General features: G+C 38.1%; 1 protein-coding gene across 1 annotated transcript; it reads left to right on the top strand.

Annotated features, from left to right (window-relative positions):
* Positions 1–269: 269 nt before the first annotated feature.
* On the top strand, positions 270–2,087 carry LOC145990089 (glutamate receptor U1-like). The gene has a single exon (XM_083125743.1). It carries the CDS (start codon positions 270–272, stop codon positions 2,085–2,087), a length of 1,818 nt encoding a protein of 605 aa, XP_082981869.1.
* Positions 2,088–20,185: the final 18,098 nt, after the last annotated feature.

Genomic DNA, 20,185 nt, shown 5'->3' with positions numbered 1-20,185 from the left:
CGCTTTCCAGAGATACAGCGGGCTGGCTAGATTTAAAAAAACATATAATTGAATTGTATATTATTATAAATCTGTTGTGCCCTATTCACCTGCACTGCATTATATTGCGATTATTTTCAGGCCAGACTACGTCAAGCATGATTTGGAGCAGCATTCTAGCAGTCTTCACTTATCCACTACTGCTGGTATATTTCCTTGCTCATGCAAGACTAATGCATGAAGATCTTGACAACATTGGTAGTGAGAGAGTTGAAAAACTGGTGATCAATATGTGCGACCTCTTCTTCAAGGAACTCAATTTCATTGTCTTCTCGTTGGACACAGAAGAACCAGTTTTTGTTTGCAAGATACTGTATTCTGTGCATGTGAGTCTTCAGCTACCATTGGCCTTGGTACATACACGTTCAGGTGAAGAAGGGCTTTTGAAAAAGGAGGTGGGAGACATTTTTCCTCTGGATAAAGCACCAGTGTTTGTTCTTATCGTACAAGATGAAATGTCTTTCAAGCTGAGCTTGGACAAGTTGAAAACGGTACCCTACTGGAACTCAAGAGCGAAATTTGTGGTGGTTCTGTATGGTAATCTCACGACCATAGAAGACTCAGAGAAAATGCTCAAGTATGCTTGGGAAACAAGCAAAATTATCCACATGTATGTTGTTACACTGGCTGCAGAACAGGATACCTGTCTTGTGCTTGTAGCTTACAATCCATTTCTAGCAAAATCTTCAACGGATAAGATCTTTAGTGCTAGTTTAAACCCTGATGTCTTAAGGAAACTTAATCTATTTTCGGATAAGACCAGTAACTTGCAGGGGTATCCCATAAAAGTATCCTGGTACGATAGTCATCCCTACATCCAACGATATTATAATTCCGAGGGGAGACCAACTTTCAAGGGAGTGTTTGGTACAATGTTGGAAACTGAAGCAGCGATCATGAACTTCTCCATCGTTCCACCTGTTCGTTGGAACAGCGATATTGGCGGTGTTAGATTACCCAACAACACATGGACTGGAATCGTAGGAGACGTACTGTATAGGCAAGTGGACATTGGAGCGTCTCCCATGACGCAGTCGTATGAAAGAAGTTTGTTTCTGGAATTCTCCGAGCCTATCATGATAAATAATTTGTGCTTCGCTGTACCGTCGTCAGGGACGGAACCTCGCTGGAAGAGTCTAAGAGGACCTTTTAATGTAGTGACTTCCCTTCTTATAATCCTTACTTTGTTTTTCATGGCATTCGTGGTTGCTGGAATTAACCACGGGTGTCGTTGCGAACACATGACAGGTAAAACTTTAAGCATCTTGGATGTAGTAACTGTTTTCATCCGTGTTTCAATCCCAATTTTACCAGAGGGGAATTTCCACAGGATAATTATCATCCAGTGGATCATATTCTGCTTAATCTTCAGTGCAGTGTATGAAGGAACTATCAAGAGTTCCCTGACAAAACCTCGTCTTCTACCTGAACTCAACACCTTCGAAGACATTGCCCAAGCTGACCTTAAGATTATAGCCATCACGTCGTACACACCTTTCGTTACTAAGTCTCCCAATCCAACAATCCGATCTATGTCTAATAGGGTTGAGGAGACTGGCAGTCCACGTTCTGGACTGGTTCGTGTTTCCAATGAACGTAACGCCGCCTTGCTATCCGTGAGTACCGCCATAAGATATTTCAAGTACGTCGATTTCAGGGACCAACATGGACGTTCCATGTTCCACATATCCACGGAAGCTGTCAATAATATTATCCTTAGCTTTGTGGTTCCGAAAGATTCTCCAATAATAGCCAGACTTAATCATGTAATAAGACACGCTTCTACTGCCGGACTGATGAAGAAGTGGTTGGGTGATTACGTGCTTGAAACCAAGTCATATTCCCCTGTCAACTCCCATGAAGGAAACACAGTACTCTCCCTTCATCACATGTTAATAGTCTTTGGTATATTGGGTCTCGGATTGACAGTGAGTGTTATAGTATTCTTTGCGGAGGTTTCAATGTCATCGTCAACTAGACTGCTTAAGAAGAAATTTGGTAAATTGCAAATTCCCAAAAGTAATATTGGAACAGATATTCCATTGTAAGTATTATACGTAGTACAGGGTGTACATAAAGTCCGGTAACACTTTCAAAAAAATATTGTAAAAAAACTGCTAGCATTATTAAGTGACACAGTACAGTGGGATCGATGAGTAATACCGAGAAAATTATCCATAACCATGTTCGTTTTCTTTATTTGACCCAACAAGAGCTACAAGAATCTAAAAACAAATCAGAACAAGCTGTTGACAACTTCTGCACAACAATACATAAAAATCCATCGCTTGAAAACACATAGGATGTAAGATAAAAATTAATGAAAATAGTAATGGACAATTTGCCGAGCAATGCTAGTGGATCCCACTGTACATTAGTTGAACGAGTAAAGTCGTAGGCGTGTTTCTTTTTGTATTGCAGATGTTCACTGTAGTTCCATTTCTTGCCACTAGATGGTGGAAAATTGAAAATGGCTTTTTATGAAGCTGAAAAGGCTTATTTGTATGCTGCATTTTGGTAAAACAAATAGTACTACAAATGCCCAACGGAAATGTATGAAATTTGAAAGCAAATGCGGAAAAAAAATAACTCCTTTGCTTTATCAAAATGTAGCATACTAAAATACTTTTCATCTCTAGAAAGCGCCATCTTCAATTTACCACCATCTAGCGGCGGGAAATGGAACTAAAGGGGAATACCTGCAATACAACTAATGTACTGTGTCACTTAGTAAGCGCTAACAGTATCTTTACGTGTCACCGGACTTTTACACTCTGCATTCTTTACATCGTTGCGCAGCGTCGAGGGGCAAAATTTATTGTGACTTTTCATTGCATCCGGCACAAAACCTAAATTCGTTTCAGCTGTAGAATAGGAGCCTCTAACTATTTCGTCAGAAGTAGTTGTCAAATTACTATTTTTTGGTTTAATAGACCATTACGTACTTTTCAGTCATCTGATGATTCTTGTATAGTTTTTATTAGTCAATTACGCCTTCTCTATTAGAATGGGTTGTATCGGTGGCATCAACATTCTTTAAAGTGTGTTATAAAAATTGTTGTGGAAGATGGTCCGAAAACAATAACTTTCAATGTATCTGCCACTGTCTATATCAAAAACAGATATAATTGTCATTGTGATGTCTAAGTTACTATTTTCAGAAAATAAAAAGTTGCCAATATTTTAAATATGTTCTCATTGTTAAACGTAATTGGTGATCAAAAACTGTCCCCTTAATTCGTGCTCACCCTGTATATAGCTCACACCATTGACCCGTAACAGACATGCCTTACCTCACAAGAACACATTTCCGCGAGCTAAAAACAACGGAAAACGTTCATAAACAACATACCCTTAATAGAATATGCAAAATATTTTACTTTCTCGAGGGGGTACAGAGGTTGAAAAGTGCCAGAACAGACTGTGGAATATTGTCCTCTAAAAGCAATATACAGGGGATGGACAAAAATATGGAAACACCTGCGAAGAAAAGCCGGAATGCTGTAGCTAATAAGATGTAGGTCCGCCTTTAGCTTCCAAAACAGCCTGCAGTCTCCGAGGAATGGACAAATACAAGTCCTGGATGGTGGATAATGAGATCTTGCAAAATTCTTCATGCAAAACATGGTCACAATCCTTCTCAGTGTCCATCTGTCTCTGTCACGCACTGTACATTTTCGTCCACGCAGGTGTTTATCTGATGATGTCTTTCCATATACACTATTAAGTCATCATGGTCTTGGATAGGGTCCCTCTCGATACGTCAAATAACATGGCTCCTTTGGTAAGACAGGCCTCTGCAAGGTGGGCTCTAACAATTTGCCCTCATTGAAACACTGTCAGCTTGTACATGATTCAGTTTCAACTGCACTGCACGCTATCTACAGTGCAACTGTCGACTCCTACCTGTTCCGATATAAACAGTGAGTCAACAATGCGAACCCATAATCGCGATTCACCTTGGGATGTTGAAATGTGAAGTAGCTAAAGAGCGGTTCTCAACCTTTTTCAGTCCGGGACCCACCTTGAAGGATATTATACTTCATGCAACCCATAAGCATGGCTGCCGGCAGAATTACTTGCAGGGGTGTGCACCTAATTTATAATCATATTCTAGACAACATCGAGTACTTTAAGAAGTCCTCTTAAACGCTTGCTTAAATAAATTACACATACTTCATTCTAGGAAAGTAAATATGTTTCTTAAAAGACTAATTTACTCTAGTCATCTACTGATGATGTCAATGATGATAGTTGACACCTCTCTAGAAGCGCATACACACACACACACACAGCCTGTCGGAACTATCAAGGAACACCTCAAGTCGACATGCATGTGACACATATTTAAGAACTTATTGCTGGGGACGAAATGTAAACGACAGACACCCGTTTCCCTTGAGTTAAACATCAAAGAGATGCCGCTAAAAAGCAGAAGCAGAGCGCGAATAGCAGAAATGTAAAGTTTAGACTACGTACAACACGGGTTGAATTTAAATTATTAAAACAATATATCTTAGTATTTTAAATGTAATAGGTTTTTAAGACACAGTAAATAAAATTTTGAGCCCGACTTCGCGACCCACTAAACGCCTCCCCGGAACCCAGCAGGGGGTCGCGTCCCATAGGTTGAAAAACGATGCGTAATAATGTAAAAGCAGCAGTACAACGCGTAGATCATCCTGCCTCAAGACTGCGTTCACTTAGAACTTTAAATGGAACACATTTACGTACTAGAGAAATCCGGTTGGCGTGTTTAGTCTTACCGTTCAATGCGCAGGCACCAGCAAACACTATACACATCACGCACTTCGATAAAACATTTGCGATACAAAGACAGTGGCACAAACTTCAGAACCCACCTCCCTCCAATAAATGTTTCCTTGTCTCACCGGGTTGCAATATTGACCCTGGAGCATACCACCTCACCTTAGACTCACTCATGTAGGCTACCAACTGACCATTCCCACAGAACCCCGATAAGAGATACACTATGAAGATCATGGCAGACACGAAAATTACAGAGCATTATGACCCACATCAACTTTCATTTATACAGGGAGGTTATTTCAGTCGTTCACCGCCAGCGTGGCGGCCGTTCGACGGACTCTTCATGCAACAGGTCCCGGCAAATTGCGTTCAGGAAGTCCGTAACAGAAAACCGCTTGTTTTCTAATGTTTCCACTTTTCACAATTACAGTTACAATTACAATTGAAATAAGCACGTAACTTGTCGCAAGGATTGCAGGAAAAGGTGCCCTCGCAATTACAAATATTTCTGGCACCTTATTTCTGACATCTAATCTTAGATTAGTCATCGCTACTTTATTCTCAGTTGTCGCGACAGCGCCTGCAGCTTATCGGGGGTTGGGTGAGTTGTCAGCCGCTAGAGGGTTCATACTGCACGTGTCGGCAGTGATGCCAACCGTAGGGACATGTCCCTACGCATAGGGACTTTTCACTAAATTTCGCCCGCGTAGGAACGTAGGGACAGATTTTGCCAAATGAGGGAAAACGTAGGTACTTTTTTCAATCTTGGTAAATTACATTTTATGAATTAGTTTATCTGGATACTTTAGCGAGGAGGAGAAAAAAGAACTAACTAACAAATCTCCATCAGAATTTTGGAACATGTTATCGGTTACCAAAAACTTTCAAGGCAAGTTCCTTTTTGAAAACATTTCCACTCTCGCGAAAATAGTGTTAACATTGCCGCATTCTAACGCGGAAACGGAAAGAATATTTTCAATGTTAAGTGATACAAAAACAAAAAAGGGAAATAAAATGGGACCAAAATTGTTAAAGACTGCAGGAAATACAGCATCACCAACCAACATCTATCTCTTCACAGCAGCAGCATGTATCACTTCAAATAACATAATCAACAGTAAACGACTCAACGTTATTCATTAAGGGTGTGCTGGATTCTTTACTTTAAAAAGTCGTTAATTCTCGACGTTTTCTGCCTTGTAAGTTTCTGGAACTTATCGAAAGTTGTAAGTTTTTATTCTAGAAATGCAAAAACAATCACTTAAAGTGAAAATGACTTGTAAAATTCGAGATTTCCAGTGCTTCGGGAAATTTCGAACATTTCCCGTCCAGAAAATTTTCCGACTTGATCGGGAAATTGCAAATTTTTCAGTCCCGAATGTCGGGATTTAAAAAAATTACCGTCCCGATCCCGTCCCGACCCAAAAAATTCTGTCCAGCACACCCCTATTATTCATTAAGGCAAGAATTTACAATACCGGACCCTTCTGTAATTTCTATGCTACGTCTTATACTCACGAAATAATTATTCGTGATTATTTATCTCAAGTTAACATGTTGGGGTGAGGGGGAAAAAATGTTCATTAACGTGTAGAAGTTGTAAAATAAGCTTTTCAATTCTCGCAATGATTCTCCGTATACAAGTATGGTAGCCATATTTGTTGATATGAACAAATTAAAATTAGTTACGCTGTCTACAGCGTTGCCACACTGTTGATTTCATACTTGGAGAGCATGGATCGTGTAAGAATGGCGGAAGAGAACAGTAAAAAAGTTGTTAATGTTGTACAGATTGTTAGGTGGAGTGTGCAGGAGGATGGCTGTGGGCTAATTAATAAACTTATGGATTTCAGTATATTGCCCAAAGAACGTGCTTACATGTGACAGCTACAATCACGATGTAGAAGAACTGATTTGATTACAGGTAAATTTGGCAACAGTACATCAATCATAAAATTGCAGGATACGAAAATGGCGTCTTCGATGATGAACGTTTGCCGTTAAAGTGCTACGAAAATAAGATTTTTTTATCGGTTCGTAATCACAATTACCGCAAAACCATTCAGGAAAAGCCCCACTGACCATTCTCGGTAAGGTTAGGTTAAGTTAGGTTAGGCAAGGCAAAGATAGTTAAAATTTGGGCTCGAAAAAAACATGCACGGGTAGCCCAACAAACCATTGACGGATAGCCCCACGAACCATTCAGGTACGGTTAGGTTAGGTTAGGATAGGCAAATGTAAATTCGCTCCTTCAGTAATTGTGGAAGCACCGAGCAGAAAGATTTGGTAAGTAAATGTGTATATTTTATCTTGTTTTGCACGCTCATGAGGTGTTGTTTTTTTTAGTCGCTTTACTTGGCGTAGGGACATTGCCGAAAAATGGTTAGCAACACTGTCGGCTACCAGACGTTGTGAGTGTACCGTACCCTCATGCTCACTTCTGTTTGCGTTTATCAGTACGCGTGTTTTTTATACTGTGTTATTCAGTGCTAGTGCTTTATTGTGTGTTAATTGTTATTCATTCATTAGTTATGCCGCTAAACAAATATAGTCGTGAACAAAGAGTTTTTATGTACGATAATTACGTGAAAACGAATTCTTGCAGAAAAGTGGTCAGGCAATTACGAGAGACAGGATCTCTTGAACCTAAGAAACGTGTTGTACTGCTGTTGAAGGAGGTCATTTTCAACATCCCTTATAACACAGGAGGTTAGTGATCATCATTATTATTACTTTTAAATACAATTTTACGCTTTCGGTTTGCTTTATGCGCCGGGATGCTGTCTTCCCTTTCTGTCAACTGAGGATAAAGTAGCGATGTCTAATCTAAGATTAGATGTCAGAAATAAGGTGCCAGAAATATTTGTATTTGGGAGGACACCTTTTCCAGCATCCTTGCGACAAGGTACGTGCTTATTTCAATTGTAATTGTAACTGTAATTGTGAAAAGTGGAAACATTACAAAACAAGCGGTTTCTGTTACGGACTTCCTGAACGCAATTTGCCGGGACCTGTTGCATGAAGAGTCCGTCGAACGGCCGCCACGATGGCGGTGAACGACTGAAATAACCTCCCTGTATATACTTACGGCTCGAAGTATGCAGACGGAGTGGGATGTGCATATCATCCCACAACATCCCTCAACAATTTTCACTCCCAGAAGACATGTCTATATTCTCGGCGGAATGTTATGCTATCTTTAAAGCGTTACAACTTGCCCTGCAACGACTCGCTCACTATTTTAATTCTCGGGGACGCATTGAGTGTACTTCAAGCGCAATCACGAGCTGGCCGGGCAGCATAACGGTATTTCCCTGTCTTATTCTCCGTCTCATGCTACAACTACAACAAAAAGATCTGTCAAAGACCTTCACATATTTCCGAGCACACAGTGACCTAAATAAATACCACGATCGAGTAGACGTAATCGCTAAACAGGCGAGAACGAGAGAACACGTTACCCCGATGCGCCTGCCGTACGCTGACCTTCTCTCACGGGTCAAAATCAAATTAGAAAAGCAATGGGACGATTGGTGCACCCAGCACCTATAAGTGGTATGCACAGGTCAGAAACAAAAGTCCTTGGTTTCAAAACATGAATCTAACCCTTGCAGTATTAGTGTTTACCATGCGAATGCGTACCTGTCACGTCGTAATACACCCCAGTTAATGTACAGTGCTTGCAACTTCCTGTCAGTGTGCAGAACGTAATATAATCAATCACACATTTGTTTCTCCAATGCCCACTTCGGCAACAACATCGCAATAGTCTTTAGAAACAATTACAACACGTGAATATCCCATTTCCGGTGCCACTTTCGACTCTACGAACCACGGACTGACGTCATGTGGATATAGTACAGCTTTGCACGAAAACACACAATCGGAACGTAAACAAGCGCAGACTAGAAATGTAAACTCTAACTTTAACTCTCTAGCTTTCTTAAACCCGAAGGTTCATGACTGCAGCAACACAGGCCTTCCATCTGTCCCTATCTTGAGCAAGATCTATATACTCTTTTCCATCCCTACCGATTTCCTTTAGGGCCATCTCAACGTTATCACTCCATCTTCGTCTTGGCCTTCCTACAGGTCTCTTACCATCAGGTTTCCCAACAAGAATCCTGTAAACTCTCTTTTCCTCTCCCATTCGTGCCACATGGCCTGCCCACCTAAGTCTTCTTGATTTAATCATTTTAATAATATCTGGAAATGAATACAAATTATGTAGTTCTAAATTATGTAACCTGTCTCCTCATCCCTTATAGGTCCAAATATTTTCCTAAACATCTTATTTTCAAATACTCTCAATTTATGTTCCTCTTACAATGTAAGGGACCAAGTTTCGCATCCATATAATAATACAGGCGAAGTTACTGTTGTGTATATTTTAACTTTTACTTTCTTACATATTAAACGAGAAGATAGAAGTTTATGAAGAGAAAAGTAACATGCTTTTCCTGAATTAAGCCTGCTTTTTATTTCCTCTTTAATATCACTTTCATTTCTTAGTATTACTCCAACTCCAACGTATCCAAATACGGGTTAGGAGATAAAACATGGTAAGTACATTTTGGTCAATATTGGGTTCAAAAGTAAAAATCCTTCAAGTTTCGCGTGTAATTGACATGTCACAATTTGCACTGGGCTCAATGAACGCTTCTGAAATTGATAAACACAACGCGAAAACACTTTATGTACAGTATGCCTTCTAATAACTAGAGACTGGATTTTTAATGGGAATTCGTTTCTTTATTTTCAACACGGATCATGGAATAAATAACAACAGTGTTGATAATTATCTTCCACCAACAAGATTACATGGGTTTGACTATCCTTTCTCCACTTTTTCAGCCTACATTCCTTATTTCTTCCCCCTTTCAGCCTACATCCCTTATTTTTCCTTAAAAAAACATCTTCCTTGGTCCCATTATTGACAAAACATCAAATATTTTATACGACTGTATTTTTCCTAAGCAATGCTCTTAACTACAAGAAAAGCAAAAATGGCCAAATTATAAGTTTTCTGGGCTTCTTACTGTTACAATTTTTACAAGAAAATATATTTAATAATTACAGAGAACATAAACGATATATTTCAGTGTATTGAATTTATTTTATTGGTTTAAGACACATTAAAATAAAGAATATTATATGTAAGTGTGTATTCATATCCATTTGGAGAAATATATTCATTTAATAGAAATATACTATTTCATTTCTTCCCTATTACTAGTTTCCCTGTACAAATTCTCAATCCTATAAGATAAGATATATTCACAAAGGAGGTAGTAAAGGAAAAAAAGTATATGCTCTTTCATAAGCCACCATTCATCTAAGTGTTTTCCCAACTCTGCACACTTGAAAATACTTGAACAGTTTCAATATTTTATTTATATTGTTATATGTAGGTCACAATGAAGATCATTTCGCTTGAAATGTTTCGGTTTTAGAACGTATCTTCGATTTATAACACAAAGAGATTTATAATTTCGAAATTGCAGTGTTGAAATGTCAAAGAACAAGTTATTCTCAAATATTTTGAGTGACATTTGCGAGATAGATTATGAAATTACAATGTGAAACATACAATACGAATACCATGAGGTGGAGGCCACTTGAATCAAGGAGATATTGGGATCAAAATAAGAAATTTATATATTTCGCAGCGTTTAAGTCCAAAGAGGACTCCATTTCTGATTAAAGATGTGGTAAGAGAAGCATGACACAAAGATTGCAAGAGAAATACTAACGTTTTCTACCAGATTTTTCTTTATTTACCTTGAAATTACCAGGGGGAATGAATTGTTCAGTAGCAGGTTAGTAAATTCTGTGACATTTATACAGTTCAATGTTAATTCACTCATATTTTATGTTTCATAAAGATGAAAAATGAAAAGGAGTAGAAAAATAATGTAAAATCAATCCAATTATGTAAGTTGTAAGTGTATCATTTCAACTTGTATAAATATAATTAAGCTGTAGTTAGGCTTGCAAACCTTCCGAAATGGCCGGGAGTCTCCTGGAATCATCGATCTCACAATCCCGGATAAACTTCGTTCACTCTCGGAATTACGACATTTAGTATTATTATTATTATTATTATTTTTTTGCTGAGCTAAGAAACTTGTCATTGCAAACTGCACGCTTAAATTTGACAATATTATTTTCATGGTAGCAGGACAAGAAAATAAGAATTACTTACTTACTTATTTGTTTACTTAAAGTTGTGGTTGTTATGTTGTTTTGATCAAGTTGATTCAATTTTACATTCGCAGTAGCAAGAAAACAAACAGACAACTGCTGGTATTCAAGGCCATATTCTTGAAGAGCATTAAACTTAAAGATTTTATGGCTGTAAAGAAATTTCTCGGAATTTTCTTCTTTAAAGATGGCAAGCCTAGCTATACTAAGTGAGGCGAATATTTCATGTATTCAAGATATTCGAATTATGTAAAGTTGAGTCGTTTGTGTATTGCCATAAATAGAACTCCTACATGACACCTCATACCAAACTAAACATATGCTGCTTTCATAGACCATTTCACTGGTTCGTTGTTCCATTGCAACTGTTCATTCAATATTTTATTAATATATCATTAATTCTCATTATCGTGATAACCCAAAGGAGGTACAAAAAGTAAGAAATACAAGGAGCTGAGATAAATTATATTTGTGAATTTATTTTAAACCGCATGGACTTTATTTGTTACTTCAGAATGAGGTTCTATGAAGACTTTGCGAACCACACGTCTTTCCACGGATTATCCTACTCTGTGAAGAAAGGATTTTCAACATACGAGAGGTAAGGCTTCATACACACTAAAAAACCTTTTATCTTCTATATATTTTAACGTACAGATTTTAAAAATAGAAATATGTTTTGGGAAAACATAACATAATTTGAAGATATGCCACGTGTATCTTTTGACGGTCTGATAGCTAGCGCGTTAAGTGGTCTACAGTGAGAGTCGATTTTCAGTGGCGAAGACCGTCTTAGTCACAGACACTTCTTGGTTGTAACAAACTCATTAAATTTCAATGGAATCGTTACAACTAAGAATTGTTCGTGACTGTACAACCAACGGCAAAGATAATAATAGGAAATTGTTCATCATCATTTTCATTCTTCTTATTCTACATATTGTGTTCTTGTGAGGAAATGAATTATTTTGATTTCAAGCATATGTTGTCCTCTGCTTACCGGTGTTTTTACTTAATTCGTGATCATCCCATTGTGGAAAACGGACAACTAATTTTGCCGTTGAGTGTACATTGTTTTGTGGAGTGAAATAGCGAAAGTTCAACGCAATGCGTATTAATTCTCTAGATGGGAATGCAACGTTCACTTGATGCATGCTACAATTTATGGGCGCTTTCAAGGTATACTCTGTCCCCAGAATCTCTAGAGCAAGCGAACAACTGTTCGACTAATGAACACGTGAGAGGGAATGGGATTGCGTGGAGGGGTGAGCGACTGCAGGTACTAGCCATCGTAGCAGCGTGTACTGCTTCGCTCCTCCCACTCAATTTCTCCCTTTCTACGCCGCTATGCGCAACTTTGCTCCACAGATTCCCGGAATAGAGTATAGGAAGTAACAGTACATCAGTCAATACTAGTCACACAACTTACAGGAAGATGTATGGGCAAATAATTATTTGCCGGGGCAGAACCATGCCGACCTGGAACCAAGAACACATCTTACGTAGGCTGAGTGTATTGTACACATATCCGTTGTGGCCTGGCAGTGATTTGCCTCTCTCTCACACACACACACACAGAGCTCGAAATGGAAATTTTTACGAAACGTTCCGTTACCTTTCGTTAGGATGATGATGTATTTTTGTGTGTGTGTGTGTGTGTGTCTGATTACTACAGTGATGAGATTACCTACTAGCGAAATGGCTCGCTGTATTACTATTAATGATATCATAGTCCTAGTTAATATTAAAATATTTACATAAATATAAAATATAACATATATGGACAGGAGTTTTTTTTGGAATTTGCTTCCCATTCTATTTTTATTGAAAAAGAAATGAAATTCAAGGTTCCGAACTCAAGACCTCTGGTTTACAAGGCGACGACGACGTTATCACTACGCCATCGAGGAGGTACACAAGACACGACCAACAATAATAATTAACAAACGGAAAAGTCAAAACCAAACACACAATAGGATGAAGACAACTCTCTGCTAAAGTCCCTCGCGAAAACAACGCATCTCCACGTAAAGGGGAAGATTTTGTGAATGTTATAAATGTACAATTAAAGTGTATTAACAAATTAGTTCACCCCGAAATGAAAAATGTACCCGAACATCTAAAAAAAAAAAAAATTCAATGACCCGGAACAGTCTTTCGATATTTGTGACACGATGTAATGGAATGTTGCAGATATTCACAAACCGGAATGCCGTTCCGCTCCGCAACGGCCCATTTCGAGCCCTGCTCACAAACACACACACATGACGGATTACAATTCAACAGCTCGCGTGTAAAACATGGTGACATTTTGGTTATTTTTATTTACAAAGTAAAGAGAGCCTTCCTTCAATTATCTAGTGAAATTGCCATGTGATACAATTTGCATTGGACTCAGTGAAACCTTCTGAAATTGGTAAACACAACACGAAAACAATTTATCTACAGTATAGCTTCTAATAACATTTTTTCTTAATGAACTCAGAAATGACCGAAATGTCACTTACCATGTTTTACACCCGAACCCTTCAATTATGAAGATATAAATGGATAATTAATAAGAGGAAAATACATAATGAAAGCAACATTGTGTACAAGTACGTTTTCTACTTTCAGAGTGTTCTGGGCTGCATGTTTTACCACATGCCTGGTGTTTTCTGCAACTGTGATATGCACAAAGATGCTCTCGTTCTTAAAAGATCCGACTATAATTTCCATTGAGAGGATATCACTGGCAGAATCTATACCATCCATGGCTGTAACTTTCTGTCACGTCAGTCCCAATTGGAATGACAGCGAAATATGGGCTAAGTAAGAAATAAAATCTAGATTATGATATTGTTCTCCATGTGGTTCTCACTTAGTGTTAGACCTTTGACTCAAACTGACAGGGTAGAGGGAGACTGACCCAAGTACCAATATGAGATAAGTAACTCCAGTCCGGAAACGTGTCTTTAAAAGGTTATAATCCAAAACTAGTTGGCGCTGCCTACGGCAGTGGACTAAGACAGTGTCGTCCTAATTGCGAACAGTCCTAATTGCGAACAATCCTAATTGCGAACACTTGATGCCTGAACAGGAATATACTCGAAGGACTATGTCCGAATCGCGAACACATTTCTCTGCCTTCTGACCTACAACTTTCTCTCACACTTCCCGAGTATTTTTAACAAATTTTTTAAATGAACTCAGTTCCACACTTGAGACTGATCAGTGTTTTTTTTAATCATAGCAAATTCGACATGATTAACGTAGTCGTCAAAGTGTATATAATTTAATAATAAAAGTGTGGCCTATTTTTGAAGGAATACGTATACACACTTCTTAACTGAAAAGAGCTTCGTCATTTAATAACACAATTATTAACTTTACCTAAATTTCAAATTCAAATTTCAGAAGATATGATACTGTTCTTAAAAATTTCGGAATACCACCAATCTCCTTATACTTGTTAGTGCTCCTCGTAAAAAAACAAAAACACATTTTTTTCTTCCGTTTTACAGTAAATCTTCCCGGCTCATTTCCATCCTAAGAATCATACCATTAGACTTTTGTGCCTCAGCCTTCAAGCTTTATATAACGTCTTCCACTCTAGGATGAGAACTACCTTGTTCACTGTTGATTTTGAGGTTCCATCCCTCCACTAGATTATTTGTCCGCTGCTTTCTGTTGAAGCAGTTTCACATCTCTTAAGGCACCAAGGGGTTTTCGAGTCATCAACTCACGAAGTCAGATTACGTTGACAGACTGAAAGGGTGAAATGACGTTGGAGGGATTTACAAAGCAGAAGACCATGATAAGTCAATGAGGTGTTAGTCTAACCAGCTCTCTCTCTCTGCGTCACTACGTTATCTGTTTTGAAAAGAAGTTTTTCAGTTTCATGTGTGCGCAATTAGGACATGAAATTATTTATCACTTTTATGTGTTCGCAATTAGGACAATTTAGGCGTTGTTCGCAATGAGGACTGCTCGCAATTAGGACACTACAGAGTAAGACAACTGAAAGATGCTGCTTGTAGATATAATACGGACATTACTATACTGTATTATATCACTCTACGACGAAAAACATTCCAGTGGGTGGTCATAATGACGGCCCCCAGCGTCGATGCAGGCACGAAAGCGTCCCAATAGACTCGGCCACATCAGCTCTGCTGTCTCTGGAGTAGTTCTGACGGAATCACAGGCAGCAAGGATTCTTGCCAAGCGGAGATGCAAGGGGTGTCGTTTTAAATCACACAAGCCACATCTTTCAGTTGACTTATTCCGCTGTCATAGGCAGCCCCAACTACTCGTGGATTTGGTTTGTAACTTTTTAATGACGCGTTTCACTACGGGGTTCCTTAGCTCACATTGGTACTTGGGTAGCCTCCAACCACCCTGCCAGTTCGATTTAAGTTCAAGGAAAAACCCTGTATACCTATGTCATTTTTACCATTTATGATCTTAATATAATGTATTGGGTTATTGCGTAAGTTCGTATGGCAGCACTGCGGTGTTAGGAGTTTCTTTATCGTTTAATGTTCATCAATTGGAGTGGCATTGTTGTGCTTGTGAATACGCATTGAATGTTATAAATTTGGAGAAAGACGGTGTTATTTTATGGGCTAAGTGTATAGTGGGAGAAGAAAATTTTCGACATATTCTTCTGTCTGAGTTTAACATAGGGACAAAGGCAGCGGAGGCGGCTCGCAAACCAGAGTGGGCGACTGTGGGCTCTAGCCCACCTTAAAATATACTCACCCACCCGTCTGCCCACCCAAATAGAATGAATACATGATATATATTATTTAGACAACTCAAAGTAACAAGCTAGAAAATAATTATACACTCCTCACAAAAAAGTTTGCAATAATGTTATATTAGGCAATAGGTTATAGGCAAGATATTGGAATTCAACAACACATGGTATCTGTTTGCTGAACGTTCTCGTGCTCTCGCCACCTTGGCTATTGCCAATCGCCCAATCGTCGTCGCTTTGTAATCAAGGGGTCCTGGGTTCGATTCCCGGTGGAGACACATAGTGGTTCGGATCCCACTTTAAACTGCAGCTTCAGTCCCGATTAGCCTTACTGTGCATAAAGTGAACTTAAAACACCAGTCAATTAAAACCTATCGTCTAATATAGCAATATTCCAAACTATTGTACTTAATATAATACGAGTATATTCCAAACTTCTTGTGAGGAATGTAATACATACCACACAAAACGGCCTTAAAAATTTCTGTTTCACTTCAAGTACGTTTCTAGATTCTCCATTAGGTTGGTTTCCTTTCATTAACGTGCGAAAAATGATTACGTGCGCCAAACATGACCAAATGAAACTTATAACATATGTATAAGCAATGAGTAAACCTACAAAAATAGGAAAAAAAAATATTTAATAAATTTGATCATAATGGTAATTCCAGAATTCTTTTAAGTATTCCGGTAACTGTGTTTAATGAGTTCTTGTAAATTAAATATTTTTTTTTAATATCAGTTGAATATAATTTTTCCATTATTACGTTTACAAGCTTCGTTTGTCTTGTAAGAGCCTAGACAATCTTTTCTTTAACCGATGATAGCTTATTTTGCTATATTTTGATATTTTTTTTTACAAAATACAGGGAATGTATATGCCGAAATTTTAACACTAATAAAAATTGCATACAAAATATTTGTAATAATTGCATTATAAGTATGAATTTGACCCATGAAGAAGAATGCTCCAGTATAGCACAATCTTCATGAACGTCGCTCCACCTTGTGAATTCCCAGCGCTGGCCCTGGCCATGACCACAGAACCAGAGCCCACCTAAAGATATTTTATGCACCCTTGAGCCCACCCCAATAAGAATTTCTGGAGACGCCACTGCTGGAAACATTTGCCCCTTGTAGGGGGAGAATGCCAACGGGAAGGCAGGGCAAGAAAATGGTTTTCTCATTACAAAGAGGGCAGTTTTTACTTAAGCGTTTCTCCACGTTCAGGAAGACCATCGGGCTTTAATGAAGACAGTATAAACGCTTTAATCGATGAGGAGCCACAGCAGTCGACCCGAAAATTAACAAATGTGATGAACTGTGACCGTTCAACCTTTGTGCGACATGGGTAAGGTTCAGGATACCGCACGCTTTAAATGAAAACAACCAAATAAGCAAGTAGGCCAGGAAGACGGCATCAAGTGCTGCGACACCATAATGCACAACCACAATCCGCTATCATGACAAAAGTTGCTATCCAGGAACTTGATTAGGTTGTTAGTTATTGCACATCCTCCTTACCCTCCCGATCTTGCGCCCTCGGATTGCTACCTTTTCAGCTCTCAATCCATCAATCTTTACGGAAGCTCAATTGGTGACGAAAATATTCTTCAAACTTGGCTTGACGACGCTCTGAACCCCAAATCAGCTGATTTCTCTAGGAGTTGAATTGAAAAACTGCCCCAGAGTTGGTAGATAGTCATAAACAATGAAGGAAAATATATCACTGATTAATTTATGTCTTTTGTTCATCTCAAATTAGTATCAAATAAAAATCATTTTGCCACATTGAAAAAACGCTACGAATTTAAGCATCAACCCAATACTACATAAGGAGTAAATATTACTATTGTTACTCGTGGTAATTAAGTTTCATTTTATCAGTTTTACAGGCACAGACCAAGAGAAATTGCTACTGGAGAAGCTTACAAAATTTTCATATTCGACTTTACAAAGTTTTGAAAATATATCACAGGAAGTGAATATGGGGAAAGTTCTAGATGCGGTTAGTAGAAATATGTATATTTACTGTAAGAATATAATCATACTTTTCTATCAATTAATATTTATCCCTGTGTGTTTCTTGATTCATTTATTTACTTCGCATTGCTGCCACTTTTGGCTAATGGCGAAGATCAGGATGGGAGATGAACACCCATACCCAGCTCGGATTCGAACCCGGAACCCCGGCGCTGTGCTAACCACTCCACCACGAAGGACGGCTCATATTCATAGACACGTAGTGTTGACCTATAACATTATTGGCAGTCTTTCAAATTAATACTTTCCTCAGTTCTTCATCTCTTCGCTCGCTATAGAACCTTTTATCTGACAATTAGATGCAGTTAATACTTACTGTCTTAAAAATCGATATTATATAGGTGTATTTCATCTACGTCACAAACTGTTGAATTGTGGCTTCGAGCAGCCATGATTGAGGGCAGTACTTGTAAGCATACGGAATTCAAGCGGACGGGCGGAAGATACTAACACTGGCATTCGTGATATAAAACAAACGTGCAGTTGGTGCAGATGTAACGAATAGTACAGTCATGGACACTTCTCGATTGTAACGATTCCATTGAAAGTTAAAGGAATTGTTATAACCCAGAAGTGTCCGTGAGTGTACATAGTAGATATTTCTTTGAAAACGACAAATAAAATTGGCCGCAAACATGGCGGCTGTGCGCATCTTGACGTTACATGAAACCCACCTATAAGATTTGTTATAAATAATAGAATGAAAAATGGAATGCTTAAATATTACCAAGAAAATGTTCCATCGCTATCCTTATTCCCATTGCTTTACACAGTGAGAGCTTCGAGAATGGATGGGTTAAGCGATGACGTCACTAGCAGCCAATGTCCCTGATGTATGTTTCCAAAGTAAACTTTCAACCCGCTCGCTCTTATTCTTTTGCATTGAAAATGTATCGGAAAGGGACACACTTTTGTTACACATGTACAGCAGACATCTATAGATATTTTACTAATCACTTACAGATGAGAGGTTAACTGAAAAATAACTTAAGAAAATAGTTCCTACTTCCCATCGTTCTAAAGGCCTAGTCACACGGGATTGGATTTCCAGTTAGTTGGCGCTGAACTGGCTACCTGACCGGAAGTGATGGCCGCCTGGTTGGCTGCTTGACTGGTTTTGAGGAACAGGCTATGTTCTAATTGCAACTGGCTTTTCTCGACTGGATTCTGTGTAAGAGCCAATCACAGCGAAGTTTGACCATGTGAAGATAATCTGTGAGTTTAAAAAAGGAAAGTTATTTGTCTGTGGTGTCTCGTTGTCTTGCTTTTATTATAAAGATTAACATTAACTTACAGGGTGGCTACAAACAAGCAGAAATGAAATTCCCTGACTTTTCCAGGTTTTCCAGGACAAAATTTACATTTTTCCCTAACAATTACAAACTAAACTAAATCGATGTTTTTGCAAATGGAAATAATAAACTCCTACAGATCCAGGTATGGATTTGTTAAGTACCAACATTATCTTCTATGAAATTGACTTAATTTCTCTATTCTCTATGATTTGAATTCAAACTGCAAAATAGTGAATTTGGAAAATTATTACAATTCACAAGCTAGGGAAGGATTACGGAATTTTGTCCTACGCAGTAAGTTTAAAATGAAATACTTGATTATTTTTAAAGTTACGACTAAATGAGATAAGGGTGAAGACTGATTGATTAAGAAATACAATTTGTAATTTATCAGTCTCCTTATACATTCTCGGTATTATATGTTGATATTTCCACTGAGGTTTGGAACCCTCTGCTTGCAAGAACCATGAGTGCGGACTCATTTTTCAGTGCATAAAGCTTCTCTGTAAAGCAAACAACTTAACTCTTGCATATAAGTTTGAGTTTGAGTTTATTGAGCAATTTTCTCACCGAAAGTACCCCTGAGGGGCATTGGTGCATGTACATTACAAAATACAACATGTTGGCATCGCACATAATATATATCTATACATCAATTTGGCAGAATTTTTTATAATATAACATAATATAATAGTAAAACATACATTGACAAATTATTTTTTGAAGTGAACTAGTGCTGTAAAAGTACATATTATATAGTGTATACAATCTACATTTATTTTATAAAGTTATTTAATTCTTGAACTGAATATAATGTGTATTCCAATAACAATTTTTTCACTTTACTTTTAAAGATTGTGGATCTTTCAAAATTTTTGTAACTTTTTGGTAATATATTTCAACAGATTTGGTGGTTTATTAACGGTCCGTTCCAGGATTCGGCCAGGGAAGCTAGGGGAATTTATGAGCCAAGAGCTCGACCTAACATTACCTGGTCTTGTTTACCCGTTGCAGTTACCAATGATCAGATATTAATTTCTAAACCCTGCAGATAAGGGAAACAAACATAGATTTTAACATGTTTAATTAATAA

Source organism: Lepisma saccharinum, chromosome 7, assembly GCF_977018435.1.
Source record: "Lepisma saccharinum chromosome 7, izLepSacc3.1, whole genome shotgun sequence".
Lineage (NCBI taxonomy): Eukaryota > Metazoa > Arthropoda > Insecta > Zygentoma > Lepismatidae > Lepisma > Lepisma saccharinum.
This window is presented reverse-complemented; position numbering and strand designations above follow the sequence as displayed.